This window comes from Pomacea canaliculata, linkage group LG12, assembly GCF_003073045.1.
Source record: "Pomacea canaliculata isolate SZHN2017 linkage group LG12, ASM307304v1, whole genome shotgun sequence".
NCBI classification, from domain to species: Eukaryota; Metazoa; Mollusca; class Gastropoda; order Architaenioglossa; family Ampullariidae; genus Pomacea; species Pomacea canaliculata.
In genome coordinates, this window is record NC_037601.1 from 10,062,939 (window position 1) to 10,089,324 (window position 26,386).

A 26,386-nucleotide genomic window follows, 5' to 3' on the forward strand; every position below is an offset into this window, starting at 1 on the left:
ATATTTTCTCTTCTTTTATTGACTTTCTTTCTTTGGCTTCGCAACCGTTTGCGTAAAGGCTCGCCATTCGCCATGTTTTGAATCCAGCAAAGCTTTATACGCTAGTTTGTTGTGTTGTTTTTTTTTCTTCAAAAAAATACGGAATGAGAACGCCAACGATGTTTTTCTTCGTTCACGACAAACATCAGAGCCAGTGGGGGCAAGTTTGCTGTAGAAGTTTGTCGAAACAAAAGCAGTTTGGCTCAATGAGAGAAAAAGTGTACAGCTGCTATGTGTGGAGAGTGAGACCGCCTCAGCCTGGCTTTCACCTGAGAACCAGAGTGCGCCTGAGAGCCAGCTGAGAACCAGAGATGCAGCTGTGAACCAGTCATGTGGCCAGAATTACTGCTGTAAACCTTATACAGGTGTCAGCCACAGATACATCCAAAAACTAAGAATACAGTTTGTCAGCCAGAGGTACAACGGTGGCCAGAAATACAGCTGCGGGAGGATCGTCCTTTGCCTTCTGCAGGGGGTTGGTATGTGAGTAATGGGGGGAGAGCTCCACTGATCGTGTGGTGCATTCCCTCTCGACAGATTTGCCTCCCCTGGAGTGTTTGTGTGGTCTGGAGGAACGTGTCTCCTGGACCCGAACTCAGGCTCCCACTACAGTCCCTCTCACCCCACCCCCACCTCACCCTGACGCTAATCACTAGATAGGTAGAATTTCTGAAGCATTGTCTTGCCAGCACACACTATACATATAGCAAACAATTTGTAGTTATTTGAAAGTAAACTACTAAAACTACAAACAAAAGGGACTGACAAACAACAAATGAGACAGGAGTCTGTTGAAGGCTGTGCTAAGCCTGGGGTGACCATCGTTGTGGAACAGGCACTTCACGGCTGAGATATCCCTGGCAGACATCGTAAAGTGTTCTGACCACAGTCGGCGGCCAGACCTGCCTTTAATCCGCACGACAGGCAAAGGTGACAGGTGAAGTCACGTGGCAGGCCAGCGACAGTAGCATCCGACGGTTTCCTCTCACCTGGCGCTCAGATACTCCGTCTGTCGCCGTCGCCGCAACATCAGCTCTGACCTCGCCAACAGCATTTGTTTTTTTTTTTTACACCTGTTTTTACCTGTGTTTTTACACGCTGCTTCAGATTTCACTTGTCTGCGAAAACAACCGCTATCGAGAAGTTGCGACAAAGTGGTGGCGAGAGAACAGCGTGTGAGTACCCCGCTTGTTGCCCCTTCTTTTTGTTCCCCCCCCTACCCTTAATACCCCTATCATCTCTTTTACTGTATTTAGTAAGGTCTTCTACCTAGATGTATAGTTATTATCGTTCAATGTATGTAGTAAGGTCTTCTCACTACATGTAGTTATTATCTGTCAGTGTATTTAACAAGGTCTTCGTAAATACTCTTATTGTATTTTATTACATTTGGTGGGGTCTTCCCTACATCCCCCACCTACCTGCTAAGTTCATTTATCTATTTTATTGCACCTGGTGAGGTCAGTTGTTTTGTTAAGTAACAGTTGACAGCAACTTTCACTTCAGGTGTCATTCTGGCAATTTCAAAAATAGTGCAAGATTCTTATCTGCTGATTTTTAAAATGGTTTAACGAAAGCTCATATGGTTGTTTCCTACGGTTTTCAATCCCAAGAAATGTAAATATTTTACTAATCGTCTGCGACCTTATGCTCCTCGAGGAGTAACAAGGAATAAACTAAACTAAGACTTACTAACCTTTGCTATGACACATGTTTGTTTGGGAAAGTAGCATAAATTGTGTTTATACCTTAGGTTTATATGTACATCACAAAAGTAAAATTACTAGTATAGTTTTAGTCTGCATTGTCATGATATTTTCAATTTACATTCAGTAGATATTTTAATAAAGTGGCCGACAATTTACTCCATACTTTCGGAATTATAATAATTCCCATGATGCATAATTGTCTGATAGTTTGTTTACTTGATAGAATTGGCATGATGCTTTCATACTTAACAGAACTGGCCGATAATTTTATACTTGCCGGTCTGTACATGGTTCACCCATCTGTGCATTGAGCTGTTGTATTTATCATCTTGTATTATGTGGTTTTGTGCTTATGTCCATAAGTCTTTTATTTAGCCACGAGAGGATCATTAATCAACCTTTATGTATGGTGAAGGTGAACATAAAAGGATTATTAGTGATGTGATGATTTCGCAGCTGAGAGAAGTTGATTAGACAGTCACTGACAGTAATTCAAACTAATGTACACCTGAACTAAGTGGACAGAGCAATGGTCGCATTTTAACTGCTGTACAGCTGAGAAAAGCAAAGTGACCAGAACAGTAAGTGATAGTACTTCAGACTAATATTTTAATAAGTAATTATTCACGACACCAGTGGGTGCTAAGCAAGAACCTACAGCGCCGACGACCACAAGATGAAGAGCATCAAGAACTAGAAATCGTTTAACTCAATCTTCTCTTGTAATGAGCTTTATCGGAGGAGCCATGTCAGGTGATTCGGAAGAAAGGGTACTAAATCTTTTTCTGCGTTTGTTTGTCGTGGAAACTAGAATAATGTATTGTGCTCCCACCGACCTACCTGTAACGGTTAACTACTGATTAATTTGTGAGCTCTTCAGTCTGGTCGTGACGTAAGCCAAGCATTTTTCCAGTCCTGTAAAACGGTCACGTGACAGGGGAAAATCGTTGCTAGTGCACTCGGTGACCAGGTCGGCTCTCGGGATGAGGTGGCTAAATGCCAGTCTTACGAGGTTCTCACGTGCCTTACAGGCACACAACAAAAACGCAGCAACGCCACCCCTACCCCACAAAAGTGAAGAAGATTTAGTGTTTCTCCAAGTGGCTCTAAGTGTAGAAGTGCGGTGTACGGTGTAAGCCAGGTGTAAGTCTCTTTTCTTACTTCAAAGACTTCTGAGTCATCTACCTATCGCCTCCTAGAACAACCTGGCATAAACCTAAGCACCACGGTTTTTGTAAATATCGTGGAATTTAAGAGTAATTTTAAATGTATTTATTATATTGATGTTTAGTAAATAATATAGCTGAAAATGTATATATACACATATCGAGAGAGAAAGAGCAAAGAGAGCTGTTTTGCATGTTTAATGCAACTGATTTGATGGAGGTTCTGTCGGCAAAGTGTATGTCGGAGATCATACATTCACAGAGAACCTGACATTCCCGTGTGAAATGTGTTGTCCCACGACAGTGACAGACAATGGCAGAGAAGACGGTGACTTTTTGTTGATTTTGTTGTTTGTAGTACTATTGACAACCAATATACCCGAGCCAGAGAACGATTAGCTCGCAACTGACTGTCTTGTCAAACGATGTTGGGTTACATTATATCGTAGTTTGTCCCTAATCTCTGGGTGAATAAGTCCTTTCTCGGAGTTACAAGCCACGGAACATCAACATTTTTTGAATGTGGTCGCTACCCTTCTTCCCATCACGGAACTGGTTCGGCTTGTTGTCATGGAAACATTTTATTAACCTTTGTTTTTAAACTTTTCAAATGGCTGCAGCCTTCACAAAGCACAACAATGACATCATGCCTGCAAAGTTTTCAGTAACATTTATCAGGGCTTCTGCTAAGGCTAAATTCTTTGGGGTTCCTTAAAAATCTGAAGAAGGGGTCCCTGTTCTTCGCCCAAATTTGAATGGGACCCCATTGACGAAAATTGAAGGGGTCCTCTGAACTTTTAATGCGTACTGTACGCAATTTTTTGCGTAAGCAGAAGCCCTGATTTATTTTCCTGGAAGAAAGTCGGTTAAAACAAGAGTACAAGCAAGACAAGTTGAGACCCATTTTGTATTATTATGGCAAGAGAACAATGAAGAAATCAGATCGACAGTGAAGATGGGTGGCGACCTTTGTGTGGTTGCTTGCTCATACATAATGTGTATCGTTCTGTGTTGTCATGGGCATCGTGTGTTTGGCACGATACACAATAAACACGATGGCAATATCACATGAGAACACCATCCTCGTGCATTGGGTTACCTCCGCCTATCGTCTCAAATTGCAAATGCACTCTTCCTTTCCCCCAAAACTGTGTCACGAAGAACATATATTAACAGACATATGAACTTAATCCCACTTGGGACGACTCCCATTCTGCACACATTTTTCATTCAATTATAAAGGTTCCAAGTAAGAAATTCCATTTACATGGGGATGTAAGTGACAAATGACAGAATACCAGAGCAGCTCTGGTCAATATTTGATTGCAGCGTTTGCCGAGGGTCATAAAGCAAACTTCGGCATCACGAAACCTTCGAACACGAAGATACCAAAGCGTATTACACCATAAAAGGCTCGCAATTGTACTGCACCAAAATGAAATGCATATTCATTTTTCTAAAAGCTTGGTGGGGGAAGACATTTTTCACCTCACAAAGACTTTAAATGTCTGTAGTCGCGCGATTGCTGTACCTGTAATCAGCGCGTGCGTCTTTGATCTTTTTTTGTAAGATTGGTATGTACAGGTGTATGTTTGGACGCACGTGTGTTTGTGTGTGTTTGGTATCACACATAATCCTGAAGACTTTTGTAAGAGGCTTCCAGTAGGAGCTGTTGCACCACGAATTTGCTACGCAGCTATTGTGGCATCTCTAAAGCTGATTGTAAACTTATACGATGATAGTTATCTTTAATTTATTCAGATGTCTTGTGATACATTGCATTTACCATGAATTTAAATTAAAACATCTAACCCTGATCAGTGTATTATAATATAGTTTAGATGCCACTGATTTATTAATTTGCTTTACTACAGTATAAATGTAAACAAAGTATTAACAACTGTTGTTACATTCTATTTAGACGATTTAGAAATGTTTTATGATGTAACGGGTTTATTGGTCGTTGTCATAAAAAGTCTTTCAAAATGAATAATTTAGTCGACCTTACACGATCTGGTGAAACCTCATTTTTGATTATTAAAGATTTACTTAGACTTCATCATATGTCCCTCAAATGTTCATCAAATGTCTGCAGGTATTTTATTGGTATTCGCCCTGTTGAGCGCTCTTGGTTTTCTTACTTAGAAAAAGTCTTCCGTTTGTAAACTATCTTCATTCCAAGCATCAACCTCGGACAGCCATAGAAACATCTGTGCTTTTCTTGAGCCACTAAGTATCTTTGAAGCTGGCTTGTCCTCTACAAGATGACAGTGCGACAAGAGGCATCCGCTCTTTCTACCTTTTCTTTCCTCGTCGTCCAAACATGGCGGTAATGCCTTCCTTTGACGAAGGGAAAATGAGAGGCTTTTCATGGGGGACGATCCTCAGTTTCGAAATGTCTTCAACAAAAACAAAAAAAGCACCTCAAGACCTTGAATTTGTCGAGCTGCGGTATGTAGGGAAGACCCAAGACATGCTGTTGATGGGTGTCAGCAGGTGGCGTGGACCTCCCGACCACAGCTGTGAAAGATTCTCGCTACTTGCCGATATTTACAAAGTGAGAGTCCTTATAAGGATACATGGAGATGAGTCTTTATATACTAGGATACAAGGATGTGACCTTTGGGTACAGTGATCACCGTTAGGCCAACTAGGAAGTTGTCTGATGTAAGCCCTGAGTGGAGGGGCAGGCGGAGGAGGAACAGAGAGAGGGTCTCGGTCTTTTCTTGAGAACGACGAGTGAAGGATATACATGTCAGCGTTCAATCAACAACACGACTTTCAATCAACAGTACATTCTTCAATCAACAATAGGTTGCTTAACAACGACATTCAATCAACAATTTTTGCTTCATCAACAGCAAGTTTTGCTTAAATACACAGTGCTAGTAATCCATGATAGCGATTTGATATCCGTTTTCGTAAGCTATAAAATGCTTTATTGTGAAATATTCCATCAGATACAACATGGAGAAATATCAGGCAGATACAATAAATAATGAGATCACCACATGTGATTTATCATGGAAGCCGTACTTTCAACGACGGTTATAAAGACACTCACTGGTCACTTTACAAACTATTTAGGTGGAAACCCGCTATTCACATAAATACAGAAGCTCAATAGTCCGGTAAATACACTCACCAGTCCAATAAATACAGTAACTCGTCACATGAGAAAATGGTTTCTACTTTGCGGTCCTTTTCATCTTGTTTTCTTGTAATAAATCTGCTGGAAAGAGGCACAAGTTTAGGAAGACTGTTTGCAGAGGACAGGTCCTGTTCTATCATGAGGCCACCTCGGCACTTGTCGAGAGCACAACACGGAGTGGAGCACAGAAATGGTCTGAGATATTTTTTTAAAGCGACGAATGATGTTATGAAAGAATATTCAGGTCATACATATATTTATGTTACCCATTTATCTACAAATATCGAAATTATGGCATGCTTAGGCTTAGTCGACACAGTGAGATGCGCTGTGAGATGTGAGGACACAATGAGATGTGCTGTGAGATGTGAGGACACAGAGAGACGGGCCCTTTGATACCAGGATACAGCGACTGCAGGTGACGGAGAGACGGAAAGCAAAATAACGAGAGTGGCTAACCGAGAAGACGCTGCAGCCAGGCCATGCAGGTTATGTAATCGCAAACATGGTTCGCTCGTCGTGTCCTCGTATGGACTAAGGACGAGCCAGTTTGTGCGGCAACAAGTTTGGAGAGAACATGTGAGAAGTCGTCAGGGCGGTTAAAAGGGGCCGCAATCCCGGAAAGGCATGTTAAGTTGCAGCCCTTTGTTTAGAGGTGTGGGGGCAGCCAGTGATCCCGGCGGACAAAACCCACATTCTGTGGCCCTTTAATCGATGGAGAACATGTCAAGCGCTCTGGTGCGGGATTTACAAGCAGCATATTTTTTACCTTTTTTTTAAACTCTTGAAGAATGCCCTAACTTTGTAACGGACAGATGTGACGTCATAATCACGTGGTTAAGCGTGAGGAAGGGGTCAGCGAGGTCATGTCAAGACTTAATCTGGGTCGGATGGTGTGTGTAGGTGTGTGGCGGAGGAGGAGGTGAAGGTTGAGTGCTGGAGGATGGGTGGGTCTGGGTGGTTGCGAGAAAGAAGAGTTGTCTGGCTGCTACAGATGATGGCATCTTTTGGCGTAGAAGGTGGTAGAGAGTGTTTGATTCATGTGTGAATACTACAGCACACCAGCTTTATTTTGTACTACCCACTGTACGAGGCATTATCGGTGGCTCCAAATGAAAATCCCCAAAGAGTACATTAATTCTGACCGACCTTTTGACACCACTGACATTGGCTTTATTTTTAGAACACTGTGTGTATGTGGAGAGACAGATCGAGATTTGATCCATTATCCACAATTCCTTGTCGCCTTTATGTGGAAGCACTTTTCCTTTCTAAAATCATCAACAGCAACGAAAGGTGGGAAGCAGAGGAAGAGAGTGAACCTTCAGCAATCCCTGTTACACGTGTGTTTAGCTGCACGGACGCCACGCATGTCACTGTCCACGAGCTGGACTCCAAAGAAGTTGCAGATCCAAGGTTGACAGTAACATCCCAGAAGAGGTGCGAATTCAAGGGCCAAAGAAACAGTAGAAATGAAGATGGATGCAAGCTTTACACTTCCACAACAACAGTGGCATGTAAAACAGATAATACATAAATACAGCTTGAGAAACGTCCCCCTCTTGACTTAACATGGGAGTTACTCATGAACAAGTGCCGAAGCTTGATTACCGGCGTTGATTACCGGTGGGGGTTACCAGTGCGAAACACTATAACCTTTTCTATGAAGTGTGGGCATAAAATGCTGTATTTACAGTGTAGATATAGTTTGTAGATATAGGTTGTTACAAAGCACGATCCTTGGGGCGTCGTCTCAAGGTAGAAAGGAAAGAAAAGTAATTAATTTTCTGTATCTATTCCTCCACCCTTTCACTCAACTCTTCATGAATGTTTGGCCTCAAAGTACCCGGATGTTATGGCATTGTCAAGCGGGTGCCAGGGTGGCGAAGAGGAGGGTGGGTGGCATTATGCTTTTTCGCACGTAGCAGACGACTTTCTAACATTCGTTTAAAAAAAATTTCGTCTCGTTAGGTCAAAGTTACTGTAGTGCGCTGTAACGATCTGTGCACTTTGATAATTCGATATTCGACGAAACCTCTCTCTCTCTCACACACTCACACAGTCACGTGCTTGCTCGCTCGCTCACGCACTCAACAAGCAGGCATGGAACAACAAACTGAAAGTGGTTGTGACAGCTTCCTCGTGTCCTACCTACAGCAATAATGGCGACACTAGCACTGAACTGGTCCCATAGCTCCGCGCACTACACTCGTATACATTTCAGTTTTCAAGTGACGAGAGAGATACGCATGTTTGACGAGACAACATTCACAACCAGTTGACAACAGGTGAAGCAAGAAGTACAGATGAACCACTTTCAAGTTTTCATGTCTGGTCCTAAGACCCACCTTTACTACCAGTAGCTGAGCTCTCTCTTTTCTTCTCTTCTGCTCCTTTTGTTTGTTTATTTGTTTTTGTGTTTGTGGGTCTCTATAGAGTGCATATACTCATATTCTAGAGAAAGAGGTACAGAGACTAACTTACATGTGCACTTGGTTCTCTGCAAATAAACACATAATAACAAGGTGACAATAGCTATGATGTCGTCATGGTCGACTGACCGCGGAAGACAAGGACTATTTGATGAAAATGGTGCTAATGACCGTCACGTGACTGTGACCGTGTATCCCATTGGCCAGGCATCTCTTGTTTCTGACAGACTACTCTGTCAAACCGCATTTATGTCTGTCTTTGCCTTACATAGGCGTGCTTGTGCATGTGCGCTGAATTTTATTTACTTGAAACAGTAAATCACTGGAGGTGAAGCAGTCCAGGAACAGAGCCTCCCTCTGAGCAAACATCGCGGTGCTAGTGACGGTTTTAGATGAAGTGTTTGCAGAAAAGTCTTTCAATATGATGCTCACTAGAGTCTGCACCTGATGATACAAAGTGAACTCAGTACAACTCTAGTAAAACAAAACAATAAACTGTTGTCAGGGACAATCTTGCAACAGTCACCAGCTATATGATTGTGAGTCATGTGATGTTTGAGTGGATGAGTGACTGGATGAGGCTTCCTGTTAATGACGGTCTGTAGTGGTCTACAATAATCAGTATGTCCTCGTCGTCTGCTGCTTTGTCAGTCTCACAAAGTGTATTAACTAAGTGTACATCTACACTATCACCTGATACACTCTGTATACAGTCTGTAAGATAAAGTGACTGACTTTATTGTCTCAATAAACCCAGACATACACCACCGACAGGATGCGTCAGTAGGCTGTGATATACAGCAGCTGACACGACATGTAAGTAGTACTCGGTCTGCAAAACTCAACTGTCAGTAGTGAGGAAAAACATTGTGTGACACTTGACAGCGAGATTTGTTGTCAGTACTGCTGTCAGTGCAGTTGCCAATCCTTTTTTTCAGTTATCAATACTGTTGTCCTGTCGTTGATTCTGCTGTTATCATGTTGTTGTTACTGTTATCATACTGTTGACGTATTCAGTCTACTTCCCGAAGCACCAAGATTTCTGCAGCTGTATGAGAGTGACAGCTGCTGACAGTTTGACGAAAAGAAGCTGTCATCAATTGTACAGCCAAGAAGCAGGACTACAATCCTTACCCAGACCTTTCAGCCAATCATTGTGCAGGGAAACTGTGACGTCATGCACGTTTCGCCCAGCCCGAGCAACTTGAGAGTGAGAGAAAGAAAGAAAGAGAAAGATCATCTTTGAAAATGATGAGATCTCAGGAGAGTGAACGCAAGTCTACTTGCTGATAAACGGCTCAGAAACACCTGCTTGTGAAGAATCCGTGATCCTGATGCTAGCAGGGAATGTCTATCAGTGATCCTGATGCTAGCAGGGAATGTCTATCAGTGATCTTGATGCTAGCGGGGAATGTCTATCAGTGATCTTGATGCTAGCGGGGAATGTCTATCAGTGATCTTGATGCTAGCAGGGAATGTCTATCAGTGATCTTGATGCTAGCAGGGGATGTCTGTCAGTGATCCTGATGCAGGGTTAGTCGGTCGTTATGTTTGACTTGCACTGGGTGGCTCAGTCACGTTAGAACCAGTCTCACAGACTAGTCAGTCGTGTCACAACCCGCTTCCCCGATTGGCTGCGAGGTCCTCTCCTTGAACACTCGACCTCGGACAAGCGGCGGTGCACTCGGCCTGTAGATTAAGTGCTTGGCGATCGCATTCTGTTTACTATTCCAGATAAGGATAATTTACAGAACATGACTATTTGAAACTACACAGTCGTTACTCTTTACCAACAGCACGTAAACAGGAGCAGTCTGCAAGATACTCACTCTTCCTGCTAGCAGTTTGTAGGATATTCCACCAACCACTCACTGAATAATCATTGAGATGACTGCTGAGGGGACATGAGGTACACACAAGCATACCTACCTCCCCCCTCCACCGTTGACAGCTGTATAGCAGCCCCTTGTCCTCACTTTACACCATGCATAGCCGATGATCCCTGTGTCCCGATGTTTGTTTTGTTGGAATTTACGGACAGCAAGGGCAGATAATCTAGTTTGCGGAGGGCAGAAAATGTTTGTGAAGGGGTTTTTCCTTTTATGAGTTATGGGCTGGTCCTAGTTCCCTTGCTCCTTCTTAAGCCTAGTCTGGCAAGTAAAACACGTCTTTTAGAAAAAAAAATGAAAGAAACCTTTCTAAGACAACTCGCACGCTACTGTGACACCGTGAAACCGTGGAGATGACCACAAACAGATTTTCGGTTTAAACTTTGGAATATTATTTTCAGCTTAATTCGTTTTACCCCCAGAGATAATCCCAGGTACTTCGAGGAATCTAGATATGACAGGAAAGAGGATACTTGTTAAAGGAGTGTTCAGTCGCCCTCAGATGCGCGGGAGGGAAGACGCAGAGCAGGAGGGGCTGCTATATGAGGGGCTGACAGTCTGATCTCAAAACATAGGGACTGATAACCCGGCACAGGTATGGCAAGTATATCGTGCGGGTCAAGGCAACGGCCTGAGTGAAGGCTGGGTGTGAGGTGTTATTTCTTATCGAACATGTTATTTTCTGCCTAAGAATAAAAACAGCGATAGCGTGCTGGCGACAGGGACGTGAAGGTGGACACTGTGTTTAATGGCACGGGCCAAAGGTCAGATTACACACTTACACGTCTCTCATGCAGTTTAACTGTTACAGGACCTTCTTGTGGCAGAACCATTTAATGGTTCTTAAGGAATGGAGACTAGGCTGCACCTGATGCTGAGTTGCTTTGTTCTCCAACGATTTTTCGACTATTTCGACTATGTGCAACAACATGTCGTCTGACACGTACATGGCCATCAGGTCAACAATAATGCAGTGTGACACACAAGTGTCTCATGCTCACATATTTACAGACTCGCACACCCCGGGCCTCCAAGTTCTATCCCAGACACTCCAAGTTGTATCTGTACAGATTCCCGCCCTCAAAGTTCTATTGATACACATATTCCAGCCATCTCCTGTCACAGTGGTTTGTTCTGACGAACAGTTGCTGGTTGGTTCTTGGATAGGGGAAGAACCCGCGGTCCTCTCAGTAACAAACCCACCACCCATCCCTTCATCGCGAAAAACAAGGCAGCCACAAGCAAGGCCTGCTCCAGACACTCGAGGTACGTGGTCCGTGTGTCATACCCGCTACCCGACTTTGGCTCCACACCGCGCTCCTGGAGCTGCACGAGACGCCAGATATCGAGTTCTAGCGACACAAAAACGGATGACAAGCAATCCCAGCCTACAATATATCTATCCATAGTGTTTGTGTCTACATCTATATATCTGTAGATATGGTGTTCGTGTCGACATGTCGGCACGCGGGAGGGATGGTGTAGGGAGGACTTGTTTGTTTAGATTCTTGAGGAAAACCGAGGAGTGCATCATCCGACGTGAGAGGTTCCCTGCGAGACACACGACCTCTGATTTCAATTCGATGTTTTGAAACTTGATGGCGGCTAGAGACGGTACAATTTACTTGACCACGTGACCACGTTGCCACACATCAACACTTGCGCGTGTCCCTGGATGCGAAGACTTGTCGTGTTTGGACACACCGGTATCTTTGGAAGATACCCGCATCCCTGTAGCAAACTCGTTTAGCAGCATGAGTCGCTGTCTCGGATGCAAACTGTGTGACGAACTTTAGTTATCGGGAAGGCTAGTGACAACCACTCCTAGAAACATTTTTGTTTTACTCCTTCTTCTCTCGACATCTTTCGTCTTCCACTCCTCTGCCGTCTCTTCCTCCCTGGACTGACACTGCTGACTTCATCCTCATATTCCTCTTCATGAACTCTTCAGAATAACGAGGGCACACGCCTGGAGATCCCTGACTGGACAAACATTTCCCTGTTCCTTCCGCCTTTTGTCTGCCTTTCCTGCCTCTGCTCTTTGGCCAGACCAGCTAGCGAGCAGAGATCGCAATTGTGTTAGAATGCAGGTCAAAGTTTATCTTACACATCGCCAAAGTGTTTGAATTGTACACTGATAATTAACCGATGCCCTTCCTGTCCTTTTGATCGCATCACGTGATTTCCGGTATCAGTGGGATAAAATGTCTTCAGTCTCTTGACTGATTGTCGGCTGTACATCATGGGGTTTGACAGAATGTTCTAGACTCTAAGGGTGAAAAAAAAGTCGTGTACACAAGGGGAAAAAATCTCATTTTACAGTTGAATAGAGAGCTGCCTCACGTGAGATGACAGGGGCCAACATTCAACATTAGTGAGCAGTGTTGTAATAAACAGATAACATGCAATAGATATGAGCTCAAGGTAACACATAGTAAACAACAGCTCAATGTTGTAATATTCATCCAATAAACAAGCCGCGTCTTGTTATAAACAACAGGATTTTTTCCTTCTCACCTATGGACATCCTGTAGTAGCAAACTGACTGGTCATCACCGGACATAAAATGCTTTCTCGTGCGACTTGGGTCATCGTGGTCTGAAAATGTGATCATGAAGTTGGTGTGTCAGCCAGACAGTTATGTAGCCTTGTACACCAGTCAACAACGCTTTTTTTTTAAAGAGGAGGTGGGGGAGGGAGGGAAAGTAACCCACACTTCACCAGGAAGTTCCGACAGCCACTTGGATTCCTGGTGCAAGGAGAGCCAGTCTCTTAATGAAGCTCGTTACCCAACGGGCGACAAGCTTGGTGCAAACATTGATGTACACCATAAACACAGACCCACGCGCAGCGCGCTCCGGGCACCCGAGGTACGTCACCTGTTGATTACCCAGGGTACCCAGTACGTCTAAATGACTTTGCTGGTGTCTCGATATTTAAATTTACTGATCACATGATCTTACATCTCCGACTATGGCATGTTTTCTCACCACAAAACAACGCGGTTTTCCAGTCTTCTCTTCCTTTTCTGTCCGAGGAAGCAGATCTTTAACGATAGCAATAACAATAACAACAACAATAACAATAACAATAACAATAACAACAACAGACTTTATTAATCCCAACGGGCAATTTAAACATGGGAGCTGTGCCCTGTTTCCAAAATATATTTATATGGGGAAAGAAAAACATGCACACCTACCCATCACACACACACATCATCAGATGACAGGGAAATGTAACTCTTTATGACAGATGGCGTCACAATCAGCAACAGAAGGACGAGCAGCGCCGCCTACAGATGTGACCTGTCGTCATGGAGACACAGTTTAATCTCTGAAACATAACAGACTGGCCATTCACACTTCAATATTATGTCACACATGTACTGACAGCAGTCACACCAGTCACACTTCATGATCACGTCACACACATACCGGACAGACAGACAAACAGAGAAAGAGTATGAAAGCGAGTGACTGAGAAAGAGAGAAATGAAAAATGAAAGAATGAAAGACAAAAAGATGAGAGGAGGGTAGCCTGAAGACCGAGGTTGGAGACTAGAGACATTGTAAATAAAAGTATATAAAGACGAGGGAGGGTGTGAGCCACGGCAGCGACCTGCAGGCGGATACAGGTGAGGTAAAGGATTAGCGGAAAGCGGTGCTGATAAGAAGGTAAGTATACCTACAAGGTGTGTCCTGCCCCCTGTACCACGTCACACCATTGGTCCGCGGCCTCCTGCCTTTCTTGGGTTCTCGCCAGTCTCCCGCAGTTTGTCGCTGCCTGTCAAGGTAAGAGGCTCGCCAGACACTCGGAGGATAACTTGGTCTCAGGTCTCGGATGTGCAGCTGGTGTTCTCATCTGTTTACCTACCTGAGTTGTGCCTCCCTGAGCTAAGATTGTTAACCGGATTTGAGTATAGCTCCGCAAACCACAACAGCAACAACAAGTGGGCCAGTGACCAGGTAAGTGCACGTGGCATTACACACTCACCTCACACATACCTTACTTGTGTTGATTGCGAGTCGAAGGTCGCAACACAATCATCCAGGGCACAGGTCATGACAAACTAACTGAAGACGAGGCACCTGCCCAGGTGTGTGTGTGTGATGTTGGGGTGGACGTGAGTGAATAAATCTACTGCATGTGGCCGTTGTAGGGATGGTGGGGGATGATGCCCTGACTGTACCCACAACAACTGTACTCAGGGTTGAGATTATCTCTGAACACATCTCTCACACACACACACACGATGATATGAGATGGTAACATTCACACATATGTGTCTGAAACATCTACACCCTACTGTTTGTGGAATGTCTGTGTGTGTGTGTGAGAGAGAGTGTGAGTGGAGGGAAGGTGGTGGTAGCCGTTGGCGTTGTGCTTGTGTCGAGATGAATATCTTCATAAAGCGGATGCAGTTATCGCATTCTTTCTGAAGTGCGCCTCGTCTCAAAACTCCTCAGTTCGTGTTTCGAACAGTCTGTGTATGTGTGTGGTCTTGTTTGTGTGCTTGTTTTTTTTTTCTGTGAGTGCTTCTCTGTGTGTGTGGGGAAAGGGGGTTGTGTGTGTGTTTCTCTGTATGTTTTTTTTCTGTGTATCTGTTTTTCCGTGAGTGATTCAGTGCGTGTGTGTGCTTATTTTTTCTGAGTGCTTCTGTGTGTGTGTGTTTAAGCATGTTTACGTGGAGACATATTTGTAGATGTGCGTTGAAACCAGTGATGAAAGCCCTATTTTTACATGCTGTAGGTTAAGGGGCCTAAGGGACTGGTAGAGGTGTGTGTGTGGGGGGGGGAGGAGGGTTAGTAATCTGTCTGACGCCCAGTGACGGTTGTCTATCCCAAGTTTTGCTACATCCGGGATAGCGCATTCTTTTCCAGATGTGACAGGTGAGCACATCCACCGTGTGTTGTTGTAAATGTCCGTTTTCTGTGAGAAAGTCGGCGGGGGTGGTGGTGGTGGTGGTGGTGTCGACGTTCAAGATCTTTGCAAACCACATGCTTGTTCTTCAGATCTCAAATATCTCCGTCGCAGGAAAATGAAGTTGGTGCTGGGCAACACACTATCGCCAGACCCTTGTTCTTGAAATGGTCCCTCCAGTCGATAGGGACAGGATGGAGACCTGTTGCTAGGCAAACGTATCTGTTGTGAGGTTTCACATGTTTGTAACTAGTTCTTTCCTCGATAACTGAATTTCCATGACCTGTCAGACATGCTGCTTGGGTCCTACTGTTTTCGCATGGAGGTCAAGACCAAGATGTCTTTGAGGGGCTTGGTGACGGACAAGAAATGAAGGCCAAGATTGTTGTCAAGGAACTCTTTCTCTTCCACCTACCCACTAACGCATTCAGACATTAGCGTATTCCTTCATTCAACATGCAACACATTAAATGTGACTCCGTGGACTCTAATTTAAATATGGAACAGAGAGAGAGGAATGATAACCCTGGAAAAAGTTAGGACAAATAAATGAGTCCTTACCTATTAATAAAAAAATAAAAAGCCAAGGAAAGTTAATGGAGCGACATTAACCCCCTCCACTCACACACTGACACTTCCAGTCCCGTTAAACACTGTTGTCATTTATCCCGTGCTGAACAAACCACATCTTCCACACACACACACAAAATTGAGCTAACCCCTGACCTTGATGATGGTTGTAACGGGCTTGGTAATGTAACGTATACCAGTAATGTCTTAAAGTCTGGCTGTTAGCGAGAAGACCAAGAGAGTACATTAAGAGGTGGAGGTTGTTATGGATGGAGCTGTTGATGAAGGTAAGGCTAGTTCGTTGCAGATGGCATGGTGACGTACTCCCTGACTGTATTAGACACCCACGTGACCGGCTCTGTCATGCGTCCCATAACGACTATTACGTCGTCTGTTATCTGTTATCGGTCAAACAGTGCGAGTAAGAAGCAGGAAAGTATTCTTTATTGTGTTCCTTTTGAACAAGAGTACCGGATATTGTCAACACTCCCGGATACCCACCATCATCCACAACAAACCTTTGACCTTCCATGGAAGAGGAGACCCGTGGACGTGAATTGATTTGGTGACAGGTGATAAAGTGGCCTACGGTGCGAGGAGACATGTGGATGGAAATAAATTTAGATAGTCACAACGAAAACTGTACTAAACAGGAAGTCAACAAGATAAGTTAGATTTAATACTTCAGCGTTGGACCTTGCCACTGAGCCAGTCAACGACGCATGGGGCGAGTCAGCCAGGGCTGGGCGCAGTAAGCAAAATGTTGTACTACAGACACAGTTCACAGGTAGCAGTAGTTTGGAACCTAGGAATAAAGAGGAAGTCTTTTTTGTCTCTTTTGTCAGTTGATAAGTCAATCTGTGAATAACCCCTTCCATCAGCCCCACCCCTCTAACTACCTGCTAGTGATGTCAGGGTTGCACACGAGGTGTCTGACGGATGTTTGCCTTTTACAAGCTATCGTCAGGTGTTACGGACTTGCTCGATATATGTGTCTACCTATTTACCTAGCGTCTACCTATTTACCTAGCCCTGACTGTGTTGTCACGCTTCCAACCTTCTCTCCTCTTTCGAACATTTTATTGTAACACCTCGAACCTTCTCTCCTTTCTACTCTAAACTCGTTTGTGTAGTATTTCCCTTTTTTCCCCAAGAGAAGTCTTTCTGTTTTCTTTGTCGCTTATTTTCTGTAAGTAAATATAATTGATTATGAGCAAAGTATCCCCTTTCTGACCTGCAGATCTGTTATTTTCACCTTTAACCCGGGAAGTCGCGCAAGACGTGACTCCGCGTTTGAGGTCACGCTGACGGCAGCCTGGTCACGAGACCCACGCAAAATATGTCGTGAGGTCATGAGGGTTTCTTGTCAATCATATCTTGGCTTTCTCGCTTACTCAACACCCACGTACCCACATTTCTCACTCCCTCTTCCCACTTCCCGACTACTCACTAGTAGTGTCAGTAGTCTTGCTGACAGCGAGTGTACACAATACTTATGTTGCTCCTCCCTGACCCTCCGGTCTTCCCGCCAGACAGTACCTGTACCTGTATTTATACTAGTGCAGTTCTCCTTTGATCCTGTAAACTGTGACCTAGGGTGTGACCCTATAAAGTGGGAACATGCTGCGTGACCTCGCATTACAAATCCAGCAAAACTTGTCCAAGACAGAAAGGGACGCACCTGCCCTCCTGTCAATTTTGTACGCACATGCGCACATGAGCACACACACACAAAGATGCTTACAAACACACGCACGACAGTCTGCATATTTCTGGAGAATGTTTGTATATTCTTCATCCACTCACTTGGTGTTCGTCATGGTGCCCTGTCTTTGCTGATGTTTGTATTTCTTGTCTGGTTGACTGTCGGAGCGTTTTGGGGTTTTTTGTTTTTGTTTTCCATGCATGGACCTCGCATACCGCATCTACATCTGCACGCGCGCTGTACACATCCTGTTGTTACTATTATTATCAACTGTTTGTGTAACTACATCTACGTATCATATCATATCTACTGTGTATATGTGTCTCCCCATCGCAGTTATCGTTCTACTGTGGGGTCTTGTATGAGTGGGTACCCTGACATTTTGTGGGCACCCGGCTCCCAAACGGCATGATATAGGTACCTCCGTGATATTCTGTAGAGACCTGGATGTTACATCGGGGGTAATGTAAACCAGGTCCGTGGTCTGGTGGTCGCGATGTCAAGCCGGTCAGATACCCGGGCAACTCATCTTGCCATGTTTGCCACTAGTGGGCAACTAAGAGAGGTCATTGTGAAAACAAGTGAACACGTACCCGGGCCACTTCGCATCCTGCTGTAGCTGTGATGACAAGGGCAGATCACTTTCAGGTCTCAGCTGTTTAGAGAGTTCCTCGCTCCCCCTCCATGTTTGCCTAGCGTTCGTCCTAACGGCTTCTTGTTTGAAAAACCTTTCTGCCTGGTATATAGGGGTAACTAATGGGATTCTGCATGTCAGCTACAGTCCAATGTATAAGGGTAGAAACTGAGGAATGTGTACCCGAACGACGGGTAAGCGGGAGGGAATGGGCCACGAAGCTCCGGGTCTCCCCCACCCCTATCTGAACGCTTGATACTCTTCGCTGATGATCGCCTGCAGTCAGAAATGTCTCTCTGTCTCAAAGAATAAAGAAGGAAATGTCAACAAATATGCGAAGGTCCCCCTTCATTAAAAAATATATCTCGATACAAAACTGTAAAGTTTTTGTCCGATTTTACAGTCCAGCATGCTTAATTCGCTCTCGGGTATGGTTAATTCACAGGCTCATACACTGCTCACTCCTTGTCCCCCTCTTCACTATACACTCGTCAATACAATGGAGAAACAAACAAAACTATGTGTTAGCAATTTCATCATGAAATCTTGGCTGGAGGAGATTAAGTGCGAATTTCGGTATCTAGTTCTGTCATTTGTTGCGTCCACTGGGTAAGAACGAATTAAAGAAAGAAAGAATGCAATTGCAAGAAAGAAGGAAAGAGTATTTCCCCTCATTAACACCAAGTTTTGATCTTCTAGCCAGATTAACCTGTTTTTGCCCCAGACAAACTCTGATTTACCTGTTATTATTTGTCCCTCAGACAACTTCTGATTAACCTGCTATCGTCTGACGGTCAGCACCACAGCAGAAGTCGTTGAGGAGCGTGGTGATGGAGAAGAACGGCACTGACAAGGCCGCCCTCGGCCACGAGCTGACCAGCAACAGCGTGCCGGACAAGTCGACCGTAGCGGAGGCCGAGGACCCCCTCAAGTGCCCCATGTCACGACTGCGCATCTTCAAGAACATCCTGGTCCTCAGCTTCGGCTTCATGTTCCTCTTCACCGCCTTCCAGTCGATGGCCAACCTGCAGACGTCCCTCAACAAGGAGCAAGGTGTCGGCGCCTGGAGTCTGTCCGCCATCTACGCCGCCCTCATCGTGTCCTGCATGTTCTTACCCAAGTGAGTTCCCGCCTGGGCTCGCCGAGATGAATGGTACGGTCTTGGTGAGTTCAGGTCTGAACTGCCGAGACACAAGTTTAGGTCTAGTCTCGCCGAGACGCACGCCTGTGACCCTGTATAATCAGGTCACGAGACTGAGACACGCCTGTGACCCTGTATAATCAGGTCACGAGACTGAGAGTCACGTTGCTGGAGTCAGCAAATCTTTTTGCTTACATCCGGAGTTAAAGCTGCTGACAAAAACCAAAATAACCTCCAAAACAGCCATGTACATCCGGGTCATAACCAGCGCCTTGTGTGCAGCTAAAGGGAAACAATTATGTATTCATTGTCGATACCTGCTGACATGCACCTTATATATACTTACATACATATACAGTATACATATATACTACGCTCAGCTAGTCACACACAATATTGTCAACATTGTCACCGTCTAACACCAATTCCCCGATTGTTTGTTTTTAACGATCTTCTCGGACATTTTAATCATTGGTTGATATTCTCTGTGACAGGTTCATCATCGGCCTAGTCGGGTGCAAGTGGACGATACCCGTATGTATGATCGGGTACGCGCTGTACATGGCGGCCAACTTTTACGCCGTCATCTGGCTGATGACCATCGCTGGCGTCATTCTCGGCTTTGGCGCCGCGCCCATGTGGTCAGCCAAGTGCACCTACCTGACACAGCTGGGTGTGTGGTACTCGCGCATGACGGGCCAGTCCGAGGACGCCATCATCAACCGCTTCTTTGGCTTCTTCTTCATGATGTTTCAGACTAGTGAGTCGCTTTGATGACAAGGTCTTGTGCTGATGATAATGCCATCTGTTGCTGGAGATGTTTGGGTTTATGATGATATCTTGTAATGATGATTCCTTTGTGTTCGCATGCAGTGTCTTGTCTTGATGACAATGTCTTTATTGTCTATGTCACGTCTTTCAAGCGCCTCTTAATGTGCCTGAGTTTGCCTGATTGCCGGTTGATGACAATCCTCTAGAGACTAGGATCAGGAACGAGGGGACTAAACGACGAGGGGACTAAAGGTCTTCTAACATTTGCCGATATAACTGTGTGAGCAGCAAGCAAGTTAGCCACGTGACCTAACTTGTGTTGCAGGTCAGATCTGGGGAAACCTCATCTCGTCTCTCGTCTTCACCTCCAAAGAAAACCAGACCCAATCCAACACCACCCAGTGTGGCGCTGATTTCTGTCCCGGTGATGCCGAGAACAACACCAACCTCGACCAGAACAAAGATAGAGTAAGTCAAAAATTAACGTTTTCTATATATCAGAGTTAACTTTGCACTTAATGTCTTGTACTTCTTAGATAACGACCTCGAGACAAGCCAAGACAGGTATCTCTACATTAATAGTCAGTGACAGCTCGTGCACCCTTGACATCAGTTTGTGCATGCAGTGATGTTTACTTGTTTAATGTCGTCGTCGGTCTCTCATAGCGATTACCTGCTGCGACAGGTGTACACAGTTTGTGGCATTTACCTGGCGTGTGCCGTCATCGCGATGATCGTGGTGTCCACGCTGCTGGATCCAATCAAGCTGGACAAGGAGGACAGCTCCACCAAGGGGCGACTGTCACCCGACCTTCTCATTGCCACCTTCAAGCACCTCTTCACCTCCCCCACCCAAATTCTGCTCATCCCCCTCACCATGTACAGCGGCGTGGAGCAGGCCTTCGTCAGTGGGGACTACACTAAGGTGAGTACACTAATACTACACTAAGGCTTTGACTACACTGACAGCCTGTATGTAAGGTGAGGTTACACTAAAGTTAGTAGTCTGCGCTAAACTGAGGTGACTGAAGTCTACACTAAGGTGATGTGACTAGCAGACTGAGGTTATTACTCTTATGTGAAGTGATATCAGAAGGTGAGCTGACTGCAGTAAGGTGACTAAACTAAGGTGAGTGTTACGGAAAAAGTAAAGATGGTTGCTGTCCCGTATTCAACGGCTACACCATTTAATTCGTTAGAGTGAGGTTAGAGATTAGTCAGGAGAAATTGTTACCTGAAGTTATATTGACTACACAGGTAGAATGTGATGATCACGATCTTTGCTCGTTTTCTGTCTACAGTCGTACATCAGCTGTGTGCTGGGTGTGTGGAATGTGGGGTACATCATGATCGTGTACGGGGTGGCGGACGCAATCTGCTCGTTTCTCTTCGGCCGCCTGGTGCAGTACGTGGGTCACATTCCATTCTTTGTGCTCGGTGAGTCGTTATGGAGATTGCTGAACAACCATGTGTCCCCCATTCCCAGGTCATTTCAGGGAGCTGGTCAGTCAGTCGTCCCTTGACCGACACCCACCCTGGAGGGTAGTGGACGCCGTGGTGGTGAGAGGAAGAACTGACCCTGAAGACTAGTCGTCCTGTACAGGACCTGCTGACTATCGCCCACAATAGACAAGAGTGGGGCCCTGTCTGCCGCGTCTAACCATGTGATCCCCCCAACCATAGGTGTCGGTCACGTGACTGACTGACCTCTCTCACTGGCTTGAAGAAAACATTTTCTCAGAAACAAAAGCAGGGTTTAGAAAGGTTTATTCAGCAACAAACCATGTACTTTCACTGTATGCTGTTATTCATAACTATCTTAGTAAACCCGCGAATTAGTATGCTTGTATTATGGGATTTTCATGGTCTCGAGATGCTGTTTAGCACACAGTGTTGTTCAGACCCATCATTAATTCCAGAGCATCTTCTCGATTCATTAAAGAAAGAATTTCATGTTTGATTCACTAACAACGTTTATTTGAATGAACATCAAACTCGCAGATTTCTTCCAGTGTCCGCACGGCCTCCCACAAGGTGTATATATAGCCATCCCAACTTTCTTTTCATTTTTGTTATGAAACGAAACAATTGATAAAATATCTGCCGATGACAAACATGTTCAGCTGTAACCTGATCTGGTGGAACTGTTCCACCTTATGCTTGCTAAATATTCAGTTTATTATCAAGCGCACCGACAGATAAACTGTCTTACTGTGTAGATGTCAGATGTTGCGGTCCTATGTTCCTCGAGGACTAGCAAGGAAATAAACTTGTAATGCCAGAGGCTTGGACTAGAAATCAGCTGTGATCAAAGTAAAGTAATGGAATTTAGAAATGGTGGTTTCTTATTGTCATGTTGCAGCCACCATAGTGCACGGCGCTCTACAGATTATCCTGTTGCTATGGACACCCACGCCAGACAGGGAAGTTTTGTTCTACGTCATCGCTGCCTTCTGGGGCATGGGCGATGCTGTCATCCAGACCCAAATAAACGGTTCGTTGATCTCCCTTTTGTAGGGTCAGTGCGGTGTTTGCGACTCCACACTGTCCTGATCACGTTACCATGACTACACGTTGTCATCACGGCACTTTATGTTTTGATTTCACATTACCATGACCACATATCATCACTGCAGGTCGCCATGACTACACGTTACCACGCTAGGTGTTGCTAGTACTGGACTGACCTATGACTGGACTGACCTATGACTGGACGAACCCAAACTTTATACAGATGTAACCGAGAGGTAAGTTGAGGTTGTATGGTTGCAACAACAGTCGAACACTCAACCAAAAGGCAGGAACTTGTCAGCGGGTGTGCGAACCTTTATTACACGTGCTTGTACAATGGCCACGGCTGCTCGTATCGTCCAGCAGTCAGCGCTGTCTCTGTCTCCGTTCAGCGCAATACGTTCTTGTAGAACGGGCCCCCACAGACTTGCTACTCTAATGTGTTTTGGGAAGAAAGGCCCCGACTAAACATCTACCTCTAACTATATACTAAGCAGACACGTGACTACTCGTCACCTAATCTACCTGTGCCTGACGCTGTCGCTCTAATACTAAGGGGACCACTGACTACTGCGCTATTCCCGTAACTACTTCATCTGCCAACCCCGGCTCTAGTTCTCGCTCCCCTCCTAAGTCACGGCGCCCTGTCAGGTCGTAAAAGTGGACAGAAAGGTTTCCCCCACTGTCCGCTGTTACTGATCCCCGCCTACCTATAATTACCTGGCCTCGAATAAAGCTAATTCGTGACGCGTCTCCTGACACGTACGGTCCTCTACACAGACATGCAGCATCACTTACTCTTTCGTTAAACACAAGGTAGAGGTGTGGCAATGGAGTGTCTCTAGTAAACTTATACCTGGCACCAGTACCTCCCCCCTATGAGCGATCATTGGCGGCTAATGGGAGACAACTGTCCAGGTGGCGCTAAGCGTATCAGAGAACAGGGAGTGTGTTTCTGCTTGTTTGCGTCTCTTAGCTGTCTGACAATATTCATTTCCTCGATTTGCGTCTGGAAGAATATTTTTGTGACAAAACATTATGTCGGTATATTTTTCGACATTAAATTCATTCATAGAAATGTCGTGTCGGGTCGAAATACTTAACTTCTCAAGAATATTTTGATTCACTATCCAATTCACTATCGATACTCTGGATTCATTCTGGACAGTGAATGCGTGAATTTATCTAAAATTTTTATCTTTAGACATTTTAAATAAGTTCTCCTTCCTAGTCCTCTGATTTTTTTTATAACAGTTTCATATAGCTTTTTTTTAAAGACACAATATCCTGAACATCTTGGTTCGGTAATTGGAACATTGGTCAGACCCTTTCTACATGAGCGGGTGGACATGTCCCAATAAATTGTTAATTTTTTTAAAGTTTTAATTTTCAAGTAACTACGAAAGGAAAAGTTACAGTTAGCAATTCAACTAAATACATAACAAAGTGATATAATTAAAAAAAATCACTGTGATGAATGGAATATACACAAAACTAACAGCGCATCAATAAAGAAAATAACCTAAATCAAGCCATGTATAAGTCGCTTATTCAGCACAATGAACTTTGTTCATTTGTTTTGACGGTTACCTTTATTGCACCCACACTGTTATGAGCTGAGTTACTCTACACAGCGTGTTATGAGAGTAGAGTCATGAAGTCACGTGACTAGACCTCTGTCAGTTGAGCGACTTTGCTGTGTTGCAGCCCTGTACGGCGCGCTATTCACGGAGAACACAGAGGCCGCATTCGCCAACTACAGGCTTTGGGAGTCGATGGGCTTCATGATGACGTACGCCTACAACAACTACCCCTGCACCAACATCAAGCTGTACGTGTGTCTCGGCTTCCTGGGCGCCGGCATGCTGGGATACACCGCCGTGGAGATCAAGGAGCGCAACAAGAAACAAGAGAAGGAGGACATCACTCCCACTACAACCAGACTGTGACGTGAACGTTCGAAATTGTGACGTCATAATAAACAACTCATGACGTCGTCGGTGCCCAGGGCTTTCTTGTCTCACGTCATGTCTCCTGACGTCACGTCTCCAGTCAAGACGTCAGCTCTGTCTCATTACGTCACAAGAACAAACGGGGGGTGGCGGGGTAGGGGAAAGGGGGAGAAGGGGGGTGTGTGTGTGTGTGCCACGTGTTTTGGAAGAGTTTTGGAAGAGGGCTGTAAACTCTCGACTCAGTCTCAGTTTTGATTACTGGACCGTCTATTCATGTACAGAACATTTATCTCGACCTTTAGTTGCTTTCGATTTGATTGTAAGAGAAATGAGTGACAAGGTCTGTGCTGCTATACTGCTCTTCTGTGGCAGCTCTCTCTCTCTCACATGACTAGCTGCCTTGTTTGCGTGAGGGATAGCGAGATTTGCGAAACCGAAACTTTCACTTTTCTGATTTGTAGATAGACAGCAGATGACAATCCGGAAGTGTTTTCCTGCGCGATAGGGACTGAGGATAAAGGGAATGAAATAAACGTAAAGTCCTGAAGGGTGGCTGTGACAGCTGGGTGTAGTGTAGGGTGGCTATGACAGCTGGGTGTAGTGTAGGGTGGCTATGACAGCTGGGTGTAGTGTAGGGTGGCTGTGACAGCTGGGTGTAGTGTAGGGTGGCTGTGACAGCTGGGGGTAGTGTAGGGTGGCTGTGACAGCTGGGTGTAGTGTAGGGTGGCTATGACAGCTGGGTGTAGTGTAGGGTGGCTGTGACAGCTGGGTGTAGTGTAGGGTGGCTGTGACAGCTGGGTGTAAGGTAGGGTGGCTATGACAGCTGGGTGTAGTGTATCGGCAGGAAGCGAATGTCTATCGAATGCTATAGACAGGAGCGTGAACACAGCTCAGCATCTGATAGCCGTGAAATCGCCTGAAGTAGACAATTTATATATACACAGCTAAAATCTTGTCGACAAGAAGGCAAGTGTATAAAATAAAACCTAATTGGTTAGCGGCAAAATAAAACTGTATCCTTTTTAAATGTCAGTCTGTCGCAGGTCATAATTGTATATTATTTACTGTCGAGTAACTTGTGACCTCACCCTTCCAACAGTAAGAACGAGTCGATGGCTGGTATCTAAGTCTTCTGTTTCTTCTGTTTGTTAAAACGATCTGCGTGTACCTATAAAGTTTATAGTTTCAGTGACAGCACGTTCGGTAATCCAGTCAGATACTGCATCCTTTAGTTTTGTTGCAGGATGATTTATTGTTGATACTTGGTGCTGAGGGAATAAACAAATGTTATATAAAGTTGATCCCACACAAACAAATGTTAAATAAAGGTGATGAACTCCCACAAACAATTTTTTCTGTAGAAGAAAAGAATTGTTGTTGTTGTTGTTGTTGTGTTGTTGTTGTTGTTGTTGTTGTTGTTGTTGTTGTTGTTGTTGTTGTTGTTGTTGTTGTTGATGATGATGATGTCTGCTACTGTCGTACGAGTGGTGGATGCTGTGAACGTATGTTCATGTGTCTCGACTGTCTTCACTAAAAGGGGAAATAACTAAGAGTAAAACTTTATGTTTTAAGAGAGAGGCATCAACCTCCAACGTGTAATTAACATTCGTGACAACAACTATCAGCTTGTAATTAATGTTATACTCGAGGTGACCAAGACTTTGGCAGATATTAGACGGAGGCTTAGCTTTTACTTTAGTTATTAACACACCCCACACCACACCACTACCCCACCCCACACCACTTCCCTTCACATAGCACAACATCACACTCTCATACACTTCAACCTGACA

At 44.7% G+C, this 26,386-nt stretch overlaps 1 protein-coding gene across 2 annotated transcripts; it reads left to right on the forward strand.

Moving 5' to 3' along the window:
* Positions 1-1,069: 1,069 nt before the first annotated feature.
* LOC112577196 (protein unc-93 homolog A-like) lies at positions 1,070-25,953 on the forward strand. 2 transcript variants are annotated; one of them, XM_025260201.1, is made up of 8 exons: positions 1,070-1,214; positions 18,980-19,338; positions 19,854-20,119; positions 20,456-20,598; positions 20,816-21,055; positions 21,432-21,567; positions 22,493-22,624; positions 24,349-25,953. In XM_025260201.1, the coding sequence occupies exons 2-8, from the start codon at positions 19,049-19,051 to the stop codon at positions 24,588-24,590; spliced, it is 1,449 nt and encodes a 482-aa protein (XP_025115986.1). In that variant the 5' UTR covers positions 1,070-1,214; positions 18,980-19,048; the 3' UTR covers positions 24,591-25,953. The 2 variants fall into 2 exon arrangements, with proteins under 2 accessions (XP_025115986.1, XP_025115985.1); XM_025260200.1 differs by lacking the exon at positions 1,070-1,214 and adding an exon at positions 14,165-14,354.
* The last annotated feature ends 433 nt before the right edge of the window (positions 25,954-26,386 follow it).

What these genes read in the sequence shown, in the direction of transcription:
- LOC112577196 (XM_025260201.1), top strand. Translation starts at nt 19,049, where the DNA reads ATGGAGAAGAACGGCACTGACAAGGCCGCCCTCGGCCACGAGCTGACC. An exon ending in TCGACCAGAACAAAGATAGA is followed by an intron (nt 20,599 to 20,815) that starts GTAAGTCAAAAA and finishes CTGCTGCGACAG; the next exon opens with GTGTACACAGTTTGTGGCAT. An exon ending in TCAGTGGGGACTACACTAAG is followed by an intron (nt 21,056 to 21,431) that starts GTGAGTACACTA and finishes TTCTGTCTACAG; the next exon opens with TCGTACATCAGCTGTGTGCT.